Raw genomic sequence first — 21,929 nt, 5'->3', positions numbered from 1 at the left:
ATAAGCAAATGCAGAAATACAGGCACTATCTTTGCTCACTCTTTCCCCCTCTTTCTCTCTCCTACTCCCTTTTACTCTTTCTTTTCTACACACATACACACACACACACACACACACACACACACTCACACAAAATCAATCAGCATCAAATCTATCACAATCTGCTAAGGATGCTTATATGACCAGACATAATGGTTGACTGCCAAGCAATTTATCTGGTAGCCTCTCTGCCACTGTGGAAAATTAAAATTTGTTGGAAACATACAGACTGATCATATAATGCTCTGTTAAGTCCTTTCTAACAACAAACCAGCTATGATCACTTAAATTAGTAACCAGTGAATACCTTAGTCAACCAGCCATAGACCTGGCTTGAATTCAAGTCAAAGAATATTTGAGTCCCTACTAGGTGTTAATAGATCACTCACTATTCTTGGTAAATTACAGTTAATGTGAAGATAAAAAAAAATACAAAAGCAATTACACTGCTGCCCAAAATGTGTTGTGTCATCTAAGAGGTATAAACAAATGTGTAAAGGAGATCAAAGACAAACTTCCATGGAGGAGACTGTATCAAAAATAGGCTTTAGCCCAGCATTGCCCAACAGAAATATAACATGAACCATATAAATAAGTTAAAATTTTCTGGTAGACACATTAAAACAATAAAGAAAAAAAACATTTGAGGTTAATTTTAATTATACTAATATATCCAAAATAATTTTATTGCAATATGACATCTATATAAGGATTATTAATGAGATACTTTCCACTCTTTCATGTGTGTGTGTACTGTTTTAACGTTCTATACTTATATTTCAATTTAGACATCATATTTTCAACAAAATACTTTATCTGTATCTAGATTAAAATTTACAAGATAGATTCAGTATCTTATAATCACCTATAATGGAAAATAATCTGAAAAAATATGTACATGTAACTGAATCACTTTGATATACCCCTGAAACTAACACTGCTGCTGCTAAGTCGCTTCAGTCGTGTCCGACTCTGTGTGACCCCATAGACGGCAGCCCACCAGGCTCCCCCGTCCCTGGGATTCTCCAGGCAAGAACACTGGAATGGGTTGCCATTTCCTTCTCCAATGTATGGAAGTGAAAAGTGAAAGTGAAGTCGCTCAGTCGTGTCCGACCCTTAGCACCCCATGGACTGCAGCCCACCAGGCTCCTCTGTCCATGTGATTTTCCAGGCAAGAGTACTGCAGTGAAACTAACACTGTATTGTTTTAATAAATCAATTTTGTGTGTATCTGTACGTGCGTGCTCAGTCGGTCTGACTCTTTGCAACACTATGAACTGGAGACTACCAGGCTCCTCTCTCCATGGAATTTTCCAGGCAAGAATACTGGAGTGGGTTGCCATTTCCTACTCCAGCGGATCTTCTGACCCAGGGATCAAATCCATGTCTCTTGTGTCTCCTGCTATACTTTATTAAAAAAAAAAAAGGAATTACAGTTGAAAAGTTGCATTCACATGAGAAGTTGTTGCAATAATTGGATCAAGTAGTAGTTTTTAAGTTCAAAATAAAATTAATTATATTTTGGAACTTCCCTGGAAGGCCAGTGGTTAAGACTCTGTGCTCCCAATACAGGGGGCACAGGTCTGATCCATGATGAGGGAGCTAAGATCCCGCATGCCTTATGGTACAGCCAAAAATAAATTAGTAAGTCGATATATAGATAAATAAATATGTTAAAATTTAATGAAGTATAAAATCCAGTTCATCAATTGCAGCAGCAGCCCCATTGCAAGTGCTCAACACCTGCAGTTAGATGCTGTCACGCTGCCAGAGTAGACGTAGGATGTTTTGCAATGGAGAAAGTGTTCCACTCGATGTGCTGCCTTAGAGTGTAAACGGGGTGGCCATGCGGAGTGAGGATGAAGAAGGTGTGTCCCAGGAAGTGAGAAGAGTTCAGTCGTGGAAATCGGAAAGAGGTATGTACAACTGGGGTCGCTGAATATAGAAATCACTTCTGCAGCTCATCTCACCAAGAAATTTTCAGCACTGAGGCTTTGGGCATTGCCAATATTAAAGGATGCTTATATGACCTGACATAATGGTTGACTGCCAAGCAATTTATCTGCTGGCTTCTCTGCCACTGTGGAAAATTAAAATTTGTTGGAAACATACAGACTGGCTATACAATGCTCTGTTAACTCCTTTCTAACAAGAAACCAGCTATGATCACTTAAATTATAATTAAAACATATCACCAATATTAAAATTTCTCTCCTATACAACAAAGCTAGCAGAGGTGATGGAATTCCAGTTGAGCTATTTCAAATCCTAAAAGATAATGCTGTGAAAGTGCTGCCCTCAATATGCCAGCAAATTTGGAAAATTCAGCAGTGGCCACAGGACTGGAAAAGGTCAGTTTTCATTCCAATCCCAAAGAAAGAAAATGCCAAGGAATGCTCAAACTACCACAAAATTGCACTCATCTCATATCCTGGCAAAGTAATGCTCAAAATTCTCCAAGCCAGGCTTCAACAGTACATGAACCATGAACTTCCAGATATTCAAAATGGATTTAGAAAAGGCAGAGGAACCAGAGCTCAAATTGCCAACATCTGCTGGATCATAGAAAAAGCAAGAGAGTTCCAGAAAAATGTCTGCTTTATTGACTACACCAAAGCCTTTGAGTGTGTGGACCACACCAAAATATGGAAAATTCTTAAAGAGATGGGATTACCATCTCTGAGAAATCTGCCTCCTGAGAAATCTGTAAACAGGTCAAGAAGCAACAGTTAGAATTGGACATGGAACAACAGACTGGTTCCAAATCGGGAAAGGAGTATGTCAAGGCTGTATATTGTACCCAGCGTATTTAACTTACATGCAGAGTATATCATACAAAATGCCAGGCTGGATGAAGCCAAGCTGGAATCAAGATTGCCGGGAGAAACATCAATAACTTTAGATATGCAGATGACACCACCCTTATGGCAGAAAGTGAAGAAAAACTAAAGACTCTTGATGAAAGTGAAAGAGGAGAGTGAAAAAGTTGGCTTAAAACTTAACATTCAGAAAACTAAGATCGTGGCATCTGGTCCCATCACTTCATGGGAATAGATGGGGAAACAATGGAAACAGTGACAGACTTTATTTTTTTGGACTCCAAAATCACTGCAGATGGTGACTGCAGCCATGAAATTAAAAGATGCTTGCTCCTTGGAAGAAAAGCTATGACCAACCTAAGAAAGCATATTAAAAAGCAGAGATATTACTTTGCCAACAAAGGTCCGTCTAGTTAAAGCTATAGTTTTTCCTGCAGTCATGTATGGATGTGAGAGTTGGACTATAAAGAAAGCTGATTGCCGAAGGATTAATGCCTTTGAACTGTGGTGTTGGAGAAGACTCTTGAGAGTCCCTTGGACTGCAAGGAGATCCAACCAGTCAATCCTAAAGGAAATCAGTCTTGAATATTCATTGAAAGGACTGATGATGAAACTGAAACTTCAATACTTTGGCCACCTAATGTGAAGAACTGACTCATTTGAAAAGACCCTGATGCTGGGAAAGATTGAAGGTGGGAGGGGAAGGGGACAACAGAGGATGAGATGGTTGGATGGCATCACCAAATTGATGGACACGAGTTTGAGTAATCTTCGGGAGTTGATGGACAGGGAAGCCTGGTGTGCTGCAGTCCATGGGGTTGCAAAGAGTTGGACACAACTGAGCGACTGAATTGAACTGATACAAAAATCAATAAAAACTTTTAGTTACTGAATAAAACTGCTACTTGTTTTAAAATGGGGAAATTAAACAGATGTAAATTTCTAAGATGAGATATTAGTTAGACTTGAATAAAAGATGTGAAATGATGGATTTTATAAGGCGGGTGGTGATTATATAAAACAAATCAGGCCATGGGATGGAGCAAAACATCCTAAGTCTACAGGTTAGTAAGAAGATGAGCTGGAGCAGGGCTCAATGAAGACAGGTCTAATTATCAGCATTCTGGTGCAACTGCTAGGGATGCAACTTGACACGCATGAGTTCTCAAAGTGCTGCAAAGACTATTAAATTGAGTGAAACAAATTCAATTCCAAGACTGTAAGACTCCTTGGCACCTTTTTGCACAGGTGGGCATAAGAGAGTACCTGGATGTGGGGGGACTGCTAACCAACCACACATCCAGAACTATGAGAAATATTTAGGAGCTGCTGTAAATTGTCCTCATGTGTGACTTACATTCATGACACAATCAAAGCAGGGTCCTGGTTGAGTGGTTTTCATCATTTGGTCTAATGATCTATGTTGATTCCCTTTACGAAGAGCACATGGTCCCATTACATATTTCTTCCATCATGGGTTAAAGATGTCCTTCTAAAGGCCCATTCTACCAATTTATAGGGGATATAAAAAAAGGATTTTCAGTAAAATGTACTTTCATTGGTTTTGATGAAAAGGGTTTGTGATGAAAGTAGAATCTCTAATAGGCATTTCATAAATGACTTGTCTTTCAACCTTAATATAAAGCAGAATAAAATACGTCTCCCAAAGAACTCCTTGCTGCCTCGCAGATTTAAAGTCCCCTGCTCTCAATCAATCGGGCCCAAGAACTCAAAAATCTCTAGGGACGCAATCAAATATTTATCAGGGAAAATTGGTAAAACTGAGAACTTATTTATGGCCCAATTTTGAAACAGTCACACAATGAAGGGGGAGGGAAAAAAAAGCATATGTTGGGAACTACATATTTCTCTCTAGGACATATACTCTCAGATTCTACTTGCTGTCTAGACTTCAAAAATGGGAAGGGACTCACAGGCTTGAGAAAGTATATTCACAACCAGGATTTTTAACCTTGTTTTCCCACAAACATTGGGAGTTATAATGGAAAATAAGCCCCCACATTTTAATAATTTAGCTAAATTATCAACTAATTAATGATTTGGCAGGTAGATAAAAACGTGCATATTTCAAAACTTTGCCTAATACTTACAGCTGCCTGCATACCCTTTCTGTAAATACAATGCTACATGGCCCAGCCTCCAGCTGTGAAAAATCTGCCACAGGGGGCTAATTTGCTGCAGCACCTTACTTTCATTATTACCCTTTAAAGTATGGACCTTCTTTCTTTAAAGAAATTCAGACCGTGATTAAAATATGACAAAAAAGAAAGTAGAGAGACATCTCTTTGGTCTCCATTCATTCTCTTGAATTGTAAGACCAGTACTTTTGTGTCAATATGCCAGCTCTTGTTCCTTTTGTAATAATTTATATTTAGTTAAACTTAATGTTTCCCAACACTATAGTATGACATTTCCAAACACATAGAAAGTTGAAAGACGTTCGCAGTGATCAACTGTGCTCCTCGCCTGGAGTCCACCGTTAACATTTTCCTCTACTTGCTTTGTCGTATATCTATCTATTGACCCAGCCCTCTAATCATCTCATTTTCTGGTACATTTCAAGGAATTAAGGTTAGTTTTAATGATATTTTAAAGAAAGTAATTCTCAGCAAGGATATGATTGCACTGAGTAGCCGTGAGCTCACTGGTTAAGAGCATAGACTGTGAAATGTCCAAGAGCTGGCACAGAGCCTGCCTCTGCCATTAAGTGTGTGACTACGGACAGGTCATCCTTCAGGGTGCCAAATGAGCAAGCTCCAGGAGTTGGTGATGGACAGGGAAGCCTGACATGCTGCAGTCCATGGGGTCGCACAGAGTCGGACACGACTGAGTGACTGAAGTGACTGAATCTCAGACAGGTCACAGCATATTCAGAGCCTCGTTTGGCACCTTGGAGGATGACCCTCATGTTTTTTTTTTTTTTTTAATGAAAATTCAACACAATAGATGAAAAGTGATTACACTCTACTGTGACAAAGAATTTGTGATGACTTTTTTCTACTCATCTCTAATCCTGTGAGATCAAGGACTCTGTTGCATTTGCCATTACATTAGCAGCCTTGTGCACAGTGCCTTGTAAATAGCAGATGTGGAATATAGACCTGTTGATATGAATTGGGTTGAATTTTAGAGGTTTTAGCTCCTGGTATGTAGCAAGTACTCATTAGTGGAGAGGGGCAAGTGCAGTGGCTTCAGAGGCATGGGGCATAAGAAAGTTAGTTGAGAAATGAGCTGGAATCAGGGGACGAGACAAAGAGAGAAAACCTAGCCTGCAAAGCAGAAGCGTTTACGGCAAGTTCAGTGACGGAGCAGAATTCATCAGTGCCCAGTCCTTGTCCCTTGGACGGCACCTTGGACCCCACCTCTTCAGTGCACGCCAGCGGACTTCCAGCTGCTGCGATGCCTAAAGGCTCTCCTCCAGGTTTCAGAAGCCCATTGGCGCAGGGCACAGGGCACAGCAGAGGTGCTGAGGGATTTACACCTTTGGGAGCAGCCCTCAACCAGACTGATAGGGTTGTTATATAAATACCCAGCTGCCTCCCTCACAGCCAGGATGACCCTGAGAGTGTGCTTGACATGGTTTCCTAGCCTTTCTCCATGGGACTACAGTCCAGTCCACCACAGAGGCAAACAGGCCTCTCCACGGGCTGCTCTCAATCGCCTGCCTTCCCTCACCCGCTTCACTCCTGCACTCCCTTATCTGTATTGCTGCCGTTGTTGCTGTTTAGTCACTAAGTCGCGTCCAACTTCTGCAACTCCAAGGACGGTAGCCTGCCAGGTCCTCTGTCCATGGGATTTCCCAGGCAAGAATACCAGGGTGGGTCGCCATGTATTTCTCCAGGGGATCTTCCCAATCCAGGGATCAAACCCATGTTTCCTGCTTGGCAGGTGGATTCTCTTACCGTTGAGCCACCTGGGAGGTTATTACCAGTATTACTGGTACAGAAAAGACTTGCATTTGAATTCTTTTTTTTTTGCATTTGAATTCTTGTCTGAGGGAACCCAGAGTAAGACAACTGTCTTTATACTTTATGCCCACAGAATCTCTTCTTCATATGGTATTCTACACTAAAATCTGATATATTGTATTTATAAAGTTAGAGCTGCCTGACTTGTAGAGTTTGGGTAGATGGGAGCGGTGATGTGTGGAGGCCAGAGCCTAGCCTCTCCCGTCTCCTTCCCCTTCTCCCAGCCTGCCCCGTATTTGTGAAGACTCCCACACCCTCCCACAGTTCGACAGAGCCTTGCTCATCAGCTGTTGGTGGAACTGATTAGGATATGATACAAGATACAAAGAAAAGACTAAGAGGAATGAATAAAAACAAGCAGACACAGAGAAAAATACGTTCTTTCAAAGGCCTAAGAAGCGTGGACAAACACATAATTTTTGCAAGGCAGTGCAGTTATTGTGTAAAAGCCATCTGGAGGTTTGGGAGGCTTTCACACCATTACGGTGTTCCTAGACTACGGCACTTGGAAAAGCTGTTGTTTGTAGAGAATCCAGGTTGAAAGCCCACGTGGGCAGAAACATAGGGGCTGAGGAGAGACGTCTGTGGCTAGAAAAACAAATAGTGTTTTGAGGCTGTAATAAGTAAGAAACCATGCAGAAGAATGTCCTTAGCTACATATTTATTGATCTCAAAGAAAGGGTCTTGTGAAAACTCCCTAAATATACTCAGAAGGATTAATGTATGGGGTTGAAGCTTTAGGATGGCCACAAAAAATTTATTGTCTAAAGTTGGACAGGTTTAAGGGGATAGGTGGTGTTAGTAATAATTGTGCCAGAACAACCACGTTTTCAGACAACTGAGATGTGAAAATTCACCCTTGTAAACTATTTAATGCTATAATAAACTAACTGAAATTCCACTACTGAAAGTATTACAGTATAGTGGTAGGCAGAGGAGGAGAAAGGGTTTTAGACTGGACCTCTATAAACCTGAGTGTGCATAACTGAATCACTTGGAAGGCAAGAAAAAAAACAGGTTTCTGGCTCCATCCCAAGAGTTTCCGGTTCCATGGTGCTGTGGCGGGATGGGAGAAAATGCCGTTGAGCAAGCGGCCAGGTGATGCTGAGTTGCGGTCCACAGCTCTTGAAGCAGGACTGGTTTAGCCTTCAAGAGCTACGGCCCAGCAGCACCAGCAGCACCTGGCTGCTCGCTCGACGTGCCTGCTCTCCCATCCCGCCACAGCACGGGCTGAAAATACTAAGTGTACATGAAGAAAACCTGCAGAACGAAGGTGAAACTTGTGTCTCAAACTTTCTGGGGGCAGAAACTTGAAGATTTGAGGACTCTGGCCCCTTGGCTTCAGGGAAATCTCACAAAGGCCACCACAGAGGCTTGTGCTGCCCAAAGGGTCAGCGCTCACCAGCCCTATCACTCTCCACTTGCAACGGCTCTGCTTCCCTTTGCATCATATCCTGGAAACCTGGCAAGATTTTGCTTAAAGAAAGACATATTTGGCACAGTGATAGTTCAAATCATAAGCATGGTTATTATCAGGATATTGAATTATTCATGCTTCTAGTTTACAATAGAAATAGATTTCTAATAATTCAAGTCACCCCAACTTCTTGCGTAGGTCACTATAAAACCTTCTTCTTGGCTGTTTCTTTGTGTCCACTCCTCCCTACATCCTGCTCCCACAGATCATTCCGTACAAGGCAGCCAGAGGGATCAAACATACAGATGCACGCATATCTAGGAGAGCTTCCAGTGGTTTCCAGCTGCAGGCACAATGAAAACCCTACTCGTGAGCATAATCTCCAAGGCCCACATGCCAGGCCAGCTTCTCTGACTTCAACATGTATGACTCGTCTCCTTGCTTACTACATTGCAGCCAACCAGACATATCTTCTCAGATACACCTCATTCTTTCCCACCCCCATATCACTTTTTTTCAACAAATAGATAAACAATCCAACAGCACCAGCCACTCAGATCATCCACTCGACTAACCACCACTGTTCCAATTCCAAGGTCCCTGAAAAATATGAACTGGTTAAAATTCGATTCTCCGTGTCGGTTTTCCTGAGGGGAGAGGGTGTGTTGACCAGGCAACATCAGTATTTCTGCCTATTTAGCAGTAAATATTTCTTCATGGAAAAGTGGTTGCTCTGATTCATTCAGTGGTGCTTGCTAGATCTGGTTAGTGTGGTTTAATTGCTTTGATGTGATTTTGTTTTTAGAGAGTTGCCCCAAGGGTGTTCCTGGACCTACACATTTGAAAACTAGGATCCAAATAAAATGACACATATCATCATACTGCTATACTAAGGGGACTTATCTGGCTCATGGCCTGGACATTGTATACAAAAGCAGTGAGTCTATTTCTTAACCAATGACACCTTCATGTCACAACTATTGCATCTTTATCTACCATGTTGATCTTCAAATCATGACATTCAAAGGTGTTACTTTTTTTAAAAAAATCCCTTTTTCATGACCTTTTGACATTCTTTTCTTGGCAAAACCCTTTGGCCTCTGACTATAGAGGAACTGAGGCCAATTCCTCCTGGTTGTTAAGCCAGAGTCAGTTTGCCTCGTGTATGCTCATCTCATAATAAAAACATGCTTTGGCATTTGTCTTTGTCTGACTTACCTTGCCAACATCTCTCGGGAAAGGTTGTCTCTGATTCTCTGGAATTAAAATGGGAGATACCACAATGGACCTCTTTTGTCTTGGGACAGGAGAAGTTCTTGCAAATTTAAATATATCCTAAAAGAGAAAAAACAAATCAATTGACTAAAATCCCCCACAGAGAAGATGTATCAGTCTGCTCTGAGATATGGCTCCTTTGTTGTGAAAGCATACAGCTGTTTGGACATTGTTAATTTTATTCTATCAAACCTCATTAGAGTTAGCAAGTACATCATTAGAATTATACTAAAGCTGACATTGTGATTCACAATAACTATCATTAAGCTATTTAATCCCATCTTCTGAATCATTCTATTCACAATGTCAGTCTTGATTTATATATACTTCAGTGCTGTGTGGAGAAGGCAATGGCACCCCACTCCAGAACTCTTCCCTGGAAAATCCCATGGACAGAGGAGCCTGGTAGGCTGCAGTCCATGGGGTCGCTAAGAGTCGGACACGACTTAGCGACTTCACTTTCACTTTCATGCATTGGAGAAGGAAATGGCAACCCACTCCAGTGTTCTTGCCTGGAGAATCCCAGGGATGGGGGAGCCTGGTGGGCTGCTGTCTATGGGGTCGCACAGAGTTGGACACGACTGAAGCGACTTAGCAGCAGCAGCAGCAGTGCTGTGTATTCCCTTTCTTAACCTGCCAAGTGAGGAGATTACTTGCTTGGTCACTAACCCACCGAACTTTTGCTGGATACAAAAGTGACTCTTCTCATGGCGAACTGTGTGATCCTCGAATTCACAATTGAAAAGGAAGGAAGAACGATCTCAACATCCAAACTATGTCTGGCATTATGGAGAATCTTAGTCAATGTTCTTTCAAAGGCCATTTGTTTTTATTAGTGGGTCTACTTCTGGAACTCACACCCCACACAGTATGTCCCGAATTTCAATCACTGGAACAATACTGTGAGGATTTCTGGCCTATCTGTAACTCACCTTTTAAATAAACGGCTGCAAAAAAGGAACCTGTGTCATTGTTTTAAATACACTACTCGTGTGGCTTCTCATAAAAAATAGGAAAACATAAAAATAAACATTGAGACCAATGATGTTATAAAATTTGAGCTGGAAACTTAGGTGGGTGTAAAGTTTCCTCTTATTGAAAGAGAGATAAGAAAAGGCTAGACGGGTGTTATAGGGCTATAACTAAAAGTAAGCATCTGAGTTAGTACCGAAAGTAAGCACCTCAAACTTCGTATAGTAGTTTCTATAAAAATCATGTGGCAAATGATATTTAAATACCATCACTGACCCATGCTCCATAAAATGTGTGTGCATCTACATGTATTATATCATATGACAGTGATATATATACACATAAGTATACACACACACATGTGTAATCGTTTTAAAGGAAACTCTATATAAGAAAAGTCAAATAGGAAACAAGACCAGCAAAGCTATGAAAGCTTCTATAAAGTCTTTCTCTTGATTTTGTTTGGAGTATAAGCTGATGTTATTCTTACAGAAAGTAATCAGGCAGTATTTATTTATCAAGAACCTTACAAATGTACATATCCCCTCACGTTATACTCTATACACTCTATCTACTCTCTGATTTCACTCCTAGGAATACATCCAAATGCTAAATTCAAAAGAGGAAAAATAACAAACTGAAAGCAGGAAGATGTTTAGTGAGACGTTTATAAAGAGCAAAAATGGCAAACCGCCTGAATGCTCACTTTCAGGACAGGGTTAAATTTGGGTCCATCGGCAGGAGACGCTCCTAGGTGGTCACCGTTAGACAGTTGTGAAGACGTGTGCTAACCACTGTGATCGTCATTTGATTGCTTCCACAATCACAACCACAAACCACTCTCATAACAACAGTCGGTTATATATGTGTTGGAACGTGTGCTAGCACTTTACATGTGACTTTGCGGATATTTGTAATAAACTTCTCAAGTAACTCTTAGTCCTCCCTAACCAATGAGGAATGTCAAGTTCCAAGAGGTTATATAAATTGCTCCAATTCACCTAGCCAGCAGATAGAATATGTAAGTAACATGTGTAGGAAAATATAGAATACTGTATTGGTTGCCCTCTAATTTATATAAGCTGTACTGAACATAGAAGAATGATATTCAAAACCTCAGTGAATAAGTCCAAATAAAAGACTGCTTGATTTCTAAGATGATCAAAGACTCAATATACAAGCAAAGACAGAAAACTGGAACATGCGTACATAAAAGACAGCAAAAAGACTCAGAAGGGTTAACACAACAAAAACCTAACTGACACACCAACTAACTAACTAATCCAATCCAATCATGCAGAAAACAGCAGAGAAGAAAGAGAATGGGACACTGAGAAGACAAGGAACAACAAACTGGATTATATTCATAAAACATTGATATATAACACCTATAAAGATTCTGTTGGCTTATTAGGGAATAGGCAAAGAACAGGAAACATGTAAAATAATGCAAAATATGTGCAATATATGACTCTTATTTACAATAAAAAATCTTGAGGTTCATATGAAAGAAAGCCTAGGAAAGCAGTTGGAAAAGATTTAAAGTCTCATGCAAATGTAGGGGATTAGTGATTCTGCTCTATAATAGAGCAAAAGTAAGTTTCCATTATGACAATATGTGAAAATGTATCTAAAGTAATGAAAAGCATACTCACTGTCAGCAACAAACCTTCCCTTGTTTACCATAAAGAACTCATTTGTGTTTGTGAGCCTGTGAATGGGTGGTACTTTTGTCCTGCTGGGTGACCAGAGTGGTCCAGTTCCTAAGTCCCCATTCCTACCTCTGGTGTCCTCCCAGCCCACCAGCTACTGAAGCCCACAGCTGCCAGTCCATTTCCTCAACTCTCACATCCTTGAAGCTTGGTAGTAATAATGGTGTGGACCCCTGGGCCTAAAGTGCCTTTGAAGAGAAGCAGGAGGCTCTGAGTCTCATGTTAGGAAACAGCTTCTGGAAGGGAGGGATGGGGGAGTGACCCACTGATTATAGAGAAGCGTCCATGTGCGCTGGACTTTCTGAGCCCACCGTGGTACGCAGAGCATCCTTTTTCTTCCAACTCTTAACTTATTTGCCTTACAATGGCAGGGACTGCAACAACAAAACAAAACTGGTCCACGACTGTGGTTTCACCTCTGTCTTTGTGATTTATGCATATATCTATCTGTCTTTGTTTGTGATTTATGCATATATCTATTAACTATGTGTTTGTTGACAAATGTTCACCCTTGGTCAGGTCTGTGCTAATGAGTTTTTGTCTGTGTGCTCTGAAGCCAAGTGATTCTCTGTGACTGGGACCATGGAGGAGCCATAGCATCTGATTTGACTGACAATCCAGATACCATCGGAGAAGGCAATGGCACCCCACTCCAGTACTCTTGCCTGGAGAATCCCATGGACGGAGGAGCCTGGTAGGCTGCAGTCTACGAGGTTGCTAAGAGTTGGACAAGACTGAGCGACTTCACTTTGACTTTTCACTTTCATGCATTGGAGAAGGAAATGGCAACCCACTCCAGTGTTCTTGCCTGGAGAATCCCAGGGACGGGGAGCCTGGTGGGCTGCTGTCTATGGGGTCACACAGAGTCGGACATGACTGAAGCAACTTAGCAGCAGCAGCAGCAGCAGCAAGATACCACGGGCATATCTAGACTTGTGTGTGTTTGTATTTGTCAATCCATTGTATGAAGCCTTTGAATGCACCACGATGTGACCATAACCTCAAGGAAAGACAAGATAGAAGCAGTGAAGTTTAAAAGTATGTGACTAATTCAAGAGATGCTTATGGAAGAAGAGACAGAGGCGTGGGAAAGAAGAGAACACTAGGGTAAAGAAGAGGCTGTTGTAACTCCCTGTCTTCTGGTGCTGCCATTGCCAAGTGAAGAGCAAAACACTGCCTGCTATATCAGGAAACAAAGGATCTAGCCAGCATATCGCAGTCACTTGGATGCACAGCATGAGTAAAACTCAGGGTGAGAAAACGCAGGACACGGGCCCCCAGTGGCTGAGGCGCATTTCAAAGGGATGATTTCAGTAAGCCCACTTCTATGCATGTTCTCATACATAGAAAAGCACTAAATTCCTCAACTCGAGATGTCTAGTTTTCTTTTATTAACAGCAACCTTTTGTTCTAGCTATCTGGTGCTGTTGCAAAAACTCCTCTATATCCTGGCTTCCCTCCGAACAGTTTTCTCAGCCTTTACATGAGATGCTGTCTCCTGGGCTTGAAGTCCTAAGAATATCCACCATACAAAGCATACCTCTCCACTTTTGGGCTGTGCCTCGTTTTTTTATGTCAGCCAACACAAGATAGAGGATAAGGCGGGGGGGGGGGGGGGAAGGCAGCTCTGGGCACAGATGCTGGGTACTGGTGACTTGTTGACTTTGAGGGTACCCAACATAGATTCCTAGAGGCTGTATAAACATCAACAGTTGCATTCAGGAGGGAAGGATGAATGAGGACGAGAAATGTCACAGTCGCTCACGAACGAGAGTGGTTAGATGTGAAGGAGAAGCTGACACTCTCCAGATCATGTGGAGAGGGAAAAGGGAGGCACTCAATCATCCAGCGGGTCTCTAAAAGGCCAGCAAAGGCCACAGAAAGGCTAGTTGGAAAAAGAGGGAGTGCAAGGCCGTGTTACACAACGCAGACCTCCCCTCCAACAGGCTGAATACTGTAAGAGGGCTGCTGGGTTTGAGGATGAGCAGGTAACTGATGACTTTAGGAGGAGCAACTTTTAACAGTGTTAAACTGGGTCCAGTGTCAGAGGAAGCAAGGATTTTGGTATGGATGGAAAGGAAAGAAACGGGAAGAAGTTGGCCAGTACAAGGGAAGACCAGGAAGTATGATGGACTGAGAGGAAGGCAGCCACAGCGCTGGGCGCATGAAGACACAGGACGGAGGTGACCCCAGGGGGAGGCGCATGCCCGAGGGAGGAGGGAAGTGAGCGCGTCAGGAGCGAAATCAGCCTCAGGGGGGTTAAGGGGGGTTTCTCATCTGTAAACGAGTATAATGCGCCTGTGTTCTTGGTTATCAGGATGAAATGAGAAACGGCACTCGGAGGTGGTCTGCACTCTCTAAAGAACAACACAATGTGAAGGATGGTCTTATTCATGCTGGACTGTGGAGGTGAGGAGGTGGAGAGAGGCGCTCAGCACCTTTTAGGTGTGAGTAAGTCAGCTGCGTGTGGCCTTGTGCCAGACCTTAAAGAGACACTTGCAGACATGCAGCCACTTCCAGATTTCCAGACCACCAGGCACACGCACACTGACATCAAAGTTCGCTTTCCCCAAACACAAACACTCATGCACATGTTCACACACATTCAGAATCCATCAGACAGTGTCATACACACACACACACACACACGGGGCATACAAAGGAAAGTGAGAGACTACCCATGTGCCTCCCATGGGACCCTCCCTATAACCCTGCAGTCAGTGACCAACGATCCGTCCGGTCTTTGAGCCTGGAATGGCTGGAGGCCTACAGCAGCCTCGTCCAATCTTGTGTAAGTCAAAGGGGCAGAGCTGTGTCCTCGGGGAGGCTCCCTCATGTTACCTTCTATTACAGGGGATTGTCACCCTGACATAAACATCCTTTGTCTCCCATGGGCTGATCCAGGCCTGTGTCTCTCTGTCGTAGGGCATTAGGTAGGGTTTACAGTCTCATTTGCTTCCCTCCCTACTTCTCCATCTCGGGAGAAACTGGCAGTGCATTAAAAGCAAGTTTCATGCTACCTGGGAGCATCACATCACACAGTCCCAAAGAGCACCTTGGAAATAAAGGGGAGGTCCCCACAACTGTGATGGACAGGGGAGGGGCCAGGGAACAGAGGGGAAGGTGGAGGCCAAGGGAAGAAGGTTGAAGAATTAACAAGGGGAGGAAGAGTAGATTTATATTCATTCATTTCCTCAAAAACTCTCTATGGATCCCTTGCTTCCCTTGTAGGAGTAATTCTCAGCATCTGGGATAGTGCAGCGCAGAAGAGAGAGAAGTTCCTTGCCCTCGTGCCCTCTCATTCTGGAGGGAGGAGACAGACAGTGAGCATGGTCCAGGAGGACAGACAGGCAGAAAGGGCTGAGTGTGCAGAGGTGTGGAGCTGACCGTCTAGTGGGGAAGGGGCCACTGGGAAGGTGGGCTTGCAGGATGAAGGAAGGAAGATGCTATGTGGGCACAGGGACTGCCAGTAGCAGGAACAGATGCTGGCACTTGTGAGCTGCAGGGAGGCAGCCCATGGCCTGGGGGAGCAGAGGAGACAGGCCAAGGAGCTGGTAAAGGGAATCCGGATCCTGGATGGCCAGCTATGCAGACAATTGAGCGGACTGAGGCTTTAACTCTGCACGAAACATGAGTCATGCGAAGGTGTTTTTATTTGTTTATGTGGGAAGGATTTAAGCTGGAGAATGACATGAGCCCACTTACAATTAAAATAGACACACACACATTTCATGCTGGCTTCTATGTGAGAAACAGGTTTTAAGGGATAAAGTAAAGAAATGTTTGTTTGTTGAATTTCTTTCTTTTTCGAACGTCTTCACAGCATAATGAAATTCCCCCTAAAATGCAAATCTGAGCTTTAATTTGGGGAAAGGAGAGTCAGGTTCAACTCTACCTGGCTGGAACCCCTCTGCCTCCTTCCTCCCCACAATATGTTTAATATATTAATATTATCCGAGTACAATTTACATACGTTTACAGTCACCCATCATAAGGGTGCAATGCAATAATTATCAGGAAGTTTACAAAGTTGTGCAATCATCACAAACTAATTTTAGAACACTTCCATCAGCCTTCTCCCGTGTGCTCACTCACTCCCCTGTTCTGCGTCCCAGCTGCTGGCAACCAGTGAATCTACTTTCTGTCTGTATACGTTTGCTTCTCAGGACATTTCATACAAGGGAATCACGGTGTGTTTTCACGGACTCCATTTCCATTTCTAACTGATGTGAAGATCGTGCGGCAGGAAGGGACGCCGTTTTGGTAAGTCATATGTAGAACCCATTCCCTGGCCTCCGGTGGGAGCACGCCCACAGCATCTAGCCTCCCACCGGCCCCAGGCTGGCTGAGCCTCCCTGTAACTGCGTCCTCACTCCTCGGTTCCGCTCCTCCCACTGCCCTGCCGCTGCCCTCATCTCTGTGTGGATGCAGACACCCCTCCGCAGTGAAGCTTCTCCACGCAGACCTGAGTCACAAGGCTTGTCCCCAGGGAACCCACCCAGGACCCCGTCAAGCCAAGCTGTCCAGAGCAGAGACTAACTGGGCTGGTGCTCCAGACATGAAGGGGACAGACTGGCACTGAACCGCGGGCACTGCGCTCCGTGTTTTGGCTGTCATTGCTCCCTCCCACACACCCAGCTGAAGGCTGGAAAGTCTTCCATGAGCCATTCCAAGAAAGTGGTGTTGTTTGAGAGACATGGCCCTGCTTTCTTCACACTAAACCCAGGCCAGACAGCAGCTTGGACCTGTCTTGCTACGTGTCAGAGGGCCTTCATGGGCCAGCACCCCGAGGGACAGACAGTGGCCAGAAAAGACGTATGTCCCCACCCCCTCCCTCTACCCTCCCAGATCCTGTCTCAGCATTTAGGTTATAAATGAGAGGGGAAAATAGCAACAACTTTGTAAAGAAGCCACAAGCCACTGGCTTTGTTCTCTCTCCTACTTGGTAAATTTGGGGCAAAATTACGTGCTAGGAGAAGCTATTTTAACAGGGCAAAGCATTGCAGAAGCTGGAAGCAGTGCTCTGGCTGAAGCAGGGGTGGAGGCGGGGCAGCACCAGCAGACTCGTGTGTGTGTCAGCACCACCCGAGGGTGGACAGTTCTGTTGATCCTGAAGAGAAGGTAGGATGTGCTTCCGGGGCAGCGAAAAGCCTTGACTGGTTTCATGCTTTGGGTCTGAATTCCGTGTCTGGTTGTGAAGAAGGAATTCGTAGGGCCTGGACCCCGTCTTAGGCCTGTTCATGCTGATCATGCTCGGCCACCTCTCCAATGGACTCTGGACTCTGCTTAGTGCCTATGGAAACTACAGTAGAAGGATAGGACCCCCTCTGGACAGGGGAATCTTGAAGATCACACCCAGGCTACTCATCGCCTAAGAGAAAACATACTCTAATCACCCCTGCCTCTGGACAGGTCATAAATTCTTTCTGTATCTCTCGAAGTGTAACCGCAGGCTTATTGATTATTAACTGTTTGAACACCTAACACTTGGTAACACTTGAATAATGGGGTTATTGTGATTGTATTTACCCTTCCTTTGTTTTATGTAAGTCTCAAGGAAATTGGGGTGGTGGGTTCAGATACGTATACATGGGGTATCAAAGATTTTCACAAATACTGGTCGGGGTCCTTGGCTAAGAGGAGACTCTGCCTTGGGCCCGCCAGTGTAATAAATTGCACTCCACTATCTGCATTGTCCTTCTGAGTGAGTTTGTTTCCCAGAACGCATGGCTATAACAGTTGAAGGGTCCTGAGAACGATTGTTTTGAAGAGTTTGATGCTTGGGTTCTGGACACAAGTCTGAAGGTCATAGCCTGTTTTTTTCTTATCTTTCTAATCCTAAGATATGCTTGGCATCTTGGCAGACCCTTGAGTCTGCCAAAGGAAACACCACCACTGAGTGAATAGCTGCCATGCACAGCACTGTCCTTGGCACACTGTGACATTACCTCATTCAATCCCTTCAACAGCTTGCAGGCAGAACCACCATGCCTATTTTCCTGACATTCAAAGACACAAGAGACTCTAAAGTCTCTGAGGGCTTGAGTGAGAGATGGGAACCCAGGCCTCTCTGACCCCAGGGCCTGCCCGGTCCAGGCTGTGCCTGGAGAGAGTTCTTTACTCAATCAGAACTGGAGAATCACAACCCTAGCCTTTGCAGAGGATGGGCAGCAAATCTCATCAGCATCAGGCTAAAAGGAACACGCTCTACCTGTCTGCAGGGGGACAGTTTAATTGTCTGCAAATTTCTGCAAATGAATGGGGCAGCAGAAATCAATCTCCAATTTATTCCATTCTGGTGGCTGATCTCATTGTGCTGAAAGGAGGAGGGTTCGCATTGCATATGCAATCAAACGCAGGGTTCAGCCAGCTTTCTGTACCTGGGGTGAAATTTAAAGTTTGCTTTTTTACCTCCTGGTGCTGAAGCTTGCCTACTTAAAGGAAGGACAGACCACAAATACCAAACTTTCAGCAGGAAATTTAGGAGGCTGGAAGGCTAACACACTAAGTTTGTGTTGTTTCCAGCTCTTTCCCTGATATTCTGGAGGCCAAATATCAGCTGAGCTGAGTCATCTGTTGCAGGTTTACAGGACAGTTATGCTGACAATAAAATGTGGTGACGTAGAAATTGTCCATTAGTTTGGAAGTGTGTGTTATGGAGCTAATTTTAAAGCTGGGGTGGGATGGGGAGGTGATGGCTGGTGGGTTCCTAGGGTGGAGTGAAGCCAACCTGCTATTGGAAATTATGCCACCATACCTGCTTGTCAAGGCCTGCTGGTGTACAGCTGGGAGAAATGGATGCAGACCTGCTTTTCTAGAAGTGACCACCAGTGATATCAGAAACAATTTCTCCAGTAGTGTCACTTTCAGGGACTTATATGCAGAGTACACCATGAGAAACGCTAGGCTGGAAGAAGCACAAGCTGGAATCAAGATTGCTGGGAGAAATATCAATAACCTCAGATATGCAGATGACACCACCCTTATGGCAGAAAGTGAAGAGGAACTAAAGAGCCTCTTGATGAAAGTGAAAGAGGAGAGTGAAAAAGTTGGCTTAAAGCTTAACATTCAGAAAACTAAGATTATGGCATCTGGTCCCATCATTTCACAGGAAATAGATAGGGAAACAGTGGACACAGAGTCAGACTTTATTTTTCTGGGCTCCCAAATCACTGCAGATGGTGATTGCAGCCATGAAATTAAAAGACGCTTACTCCTTGGAAGGAAAGGTATGACCAACCTAGATAGCATATTCAAAAGCAGAGACATTACTTTGCCAACAAAGGTCCGTCTAGTCAAGGCTATGGTTTTTCCAGTAGTCATGTATGGATGTGATAGTTGGACTGTGAATAAGGCTGAGCGCCGAAGAATTGATGCTTTTGAACTGTGGTGTTGGAGAAGACTCTTGAGAGTCCCTTGGACTGCAAGGAGATCCAACCAGTCCATTCTAAAGGAGATCAGTCCTGGGTGTTCACTGGAAGGACTGATGCTAAAGCTGAAACTCCAATACTTTGGCCACCTCATGTGAAGGGTTGACTCATTGGAAAAGACTGATGCTGGGAGGGATTGAGGGCAGGAGGAGAAGGGGACGACAGGAGATGGCTGGATGGCATCACCAACTCGATGGACGTGAGTTTGAGTGAACTCCAGGAGTTGGTGATGGACAGGGAGGCCTGGCATGCTGCAATTCATGGGGTCGCAAAGAGTCGGACACGACTGAGCAACTGAACTGAACTGAACTGATCCCCAAATAAGAAACCTCACAATGTGAAGGTCCATGGCAGAGCAACTGAATGATTAGCACCAAGGAAGTAATAAGTTTCCAATAAACATGCTCCTCTGTCCATGGAATTCTCCAGGCCAGAATACTGGAGTGAGTAGCTGTTCCCTTCTCCAGGGGATCTTCCCAACCCAGGAGTCGATCTGGGGTCTCCTGCATTGCAGGCAGATTCTTTACCAGCTGAGACACCAGGGAAGCTCCAAGAAAAATGCATGTGACATGTACATTACCATATGTGAAATAGATTGCCAGTCCAGGTTCTATGCATGAGACAGAGTGCTCAGGGCTGGTGTGCTGGGGTGACCCTGAGGGATGGGATGGGGAGGGCGGTGTGAGGGGGGTTCAGGATGGGGACCACATGTACACCCATGGCTGATTCATGTCAATGTATGGCAAAAACCACTACAATAGCATAAAGTATTTAGCCTCCAATTAAATAAATTAATTAAAAATAAAATAATAATTTTTAAAAAGGACAGAGAAAAATAATAAAAAATAAGTTCAACCCCTGTTGGGGAGGGGAATGCATGTGACAGTCATTTTTGTTAAGTATTCTTAGGGTAGAAAAGAAATGGCTTTGGTCAAAACAATCAATAGAGAAAAAGAAGGTTTTACCAGAGGAATTTGCAATTAGAGTGGTGACTCCAGTTCTCTGTCCAGCAGCCAACAGATCTTTCAGAACATTCTCCTTCGTCTCACTGATGCGACTGTTTGCTTCCCTTTGTGAAAGGATGAAGGCACCAACATTACCGAGACCAGGAGGGCCCGAAGGTTCGGCTCCCAATGATGCCTGCAGCTTTAGGTGCCCTCGGTGTCCTCCTGGCTCTGCTTCTGCCATGCGAGCTGCCTCAGCATCCTCGGGTGCAAAGGCCTACTTCAGGGCTTTTCCCTGGTGCTGAACCTCATCACCTCTCCCGTCTTCTGCCTGGATGGCCCTTCCCTTTCATCCAGCCATCTACTCTCAGCTCGAGCACCCCTTCTAGCCTTCTTCAGTCTCTTCTGCTGCAGGGGTTCCTGGCGGCCTGCCTTCTATATCCAGAGCACACCTTTCAGCGTTCTGATTGATTACACATCCATTCAGGGTTCATCACCATCTGCTTCTGCACAGACCAACAGCTCCATGAGGTCAGGCAACACAGCTTTTTCATTTGCTGCTGTGTCACCTGGTTCCCAGCACAAGGCCGGGCATTATGGGAGGAGTCCAAAAAGTCCTTTTAAAGTATTTATTAAATAAATGAATTATTAAATTAATATACGGCTATTGTAAGAATTGGAGAAGGCAATGGCACCCCACTCTAGTACTCTTGCCTGGAAAATCCCATGGACAGAGGAGCCTGGTAGGCTACAGTCCATGCTAAGGGTTGGACACGACTGAGCAACTTCACTTTCACTTTTCACTTTCATGCATTGGAGAAGGAAATGGCAACCCACTCCAGTGTTCTTGCCTGGAGAATCCCAGGGACGGGGGAGCCTGGTGGGCTGCCATCTATGGGGTCGCACAGAGTCGGACACGACTGAAGTGACTTAGCAGCAACTATAAGAATTGGGCTAATCTGGGGAGTGGGCTCGGCATAGTGCCTGGTTCAGGGTATTTGCTGCACAGTAGTGTCTGATAAGTCTGTGCATACGATGTCTATGATGCCACACTGACCTCCTCCACCAGAGAGACACAGTCTCTACAGCAAGACAATGGCCACACTCTGGTTGGATTCTTTCATCCTATAGGGTTCAGTGTTTTGTGCATTAAGTGAATCTATGGAATCTTTTTAGAACATTCACCCTTAGGACCACCTAGTATAAGACTATCGCTTTCTAGAGGAAATGAGTTGAGCTGAGACCTGAAGGCCAAGTGGGGTTCGAACCTTCAGGGAAACAAGGAAGAGAGAGAGTTCCAGGCCAGGGGGACAGCAGATGAAAGGGCACAGA

The 21,929-nt window shown here is 44.1% G+C and overlaps 1 protein-coding gene across 2 annotated transcripts in view; it reads right to left on the bottom strand.

Moving 5' to 3' along the window:
• CDH13 (cadherin 13) overlaps positions 1-21,929 on the bottom strand; it is a 1,016,104-nt gene that overhangs the window by 549,666 nt on the left and 444,509 nt on the right. For both annotated transcript variants that reach the window (NM_001035277.2, XM_059876634.1), the window contains exon 4: positions 9,483-9,599. In NM_001035277.2, coding sequence (NP_001030354.1) covers positions 9,483-9,599 — 117 coding nt within the window. The remainder of the gene's footprint in view (positions 1-9,482; positions 9,600-21,929) is intronic.

This window comes from Bos taurus, chromosome 18 (genome assembly GCF_002263795.3).
Source record: "Bos taurus isolate L1 Dominette 01449 registration number 42190680 breed Hereford chromosome 18, ARS-UCD2.0, whole genome shotgun sequence".
In the NCBI taxonomy this organism is placed as follows: domain Eukaryota; kingdom Metazoa; phylum Chordata; class Mammalia; order Artiodactyla; family Bovidae; genus Bos; species Bos taurus.
Note: the sequence above shows the minus strand (reverse complement) of the source record. Positions and strands in the feature narration are given on the sequence as shown.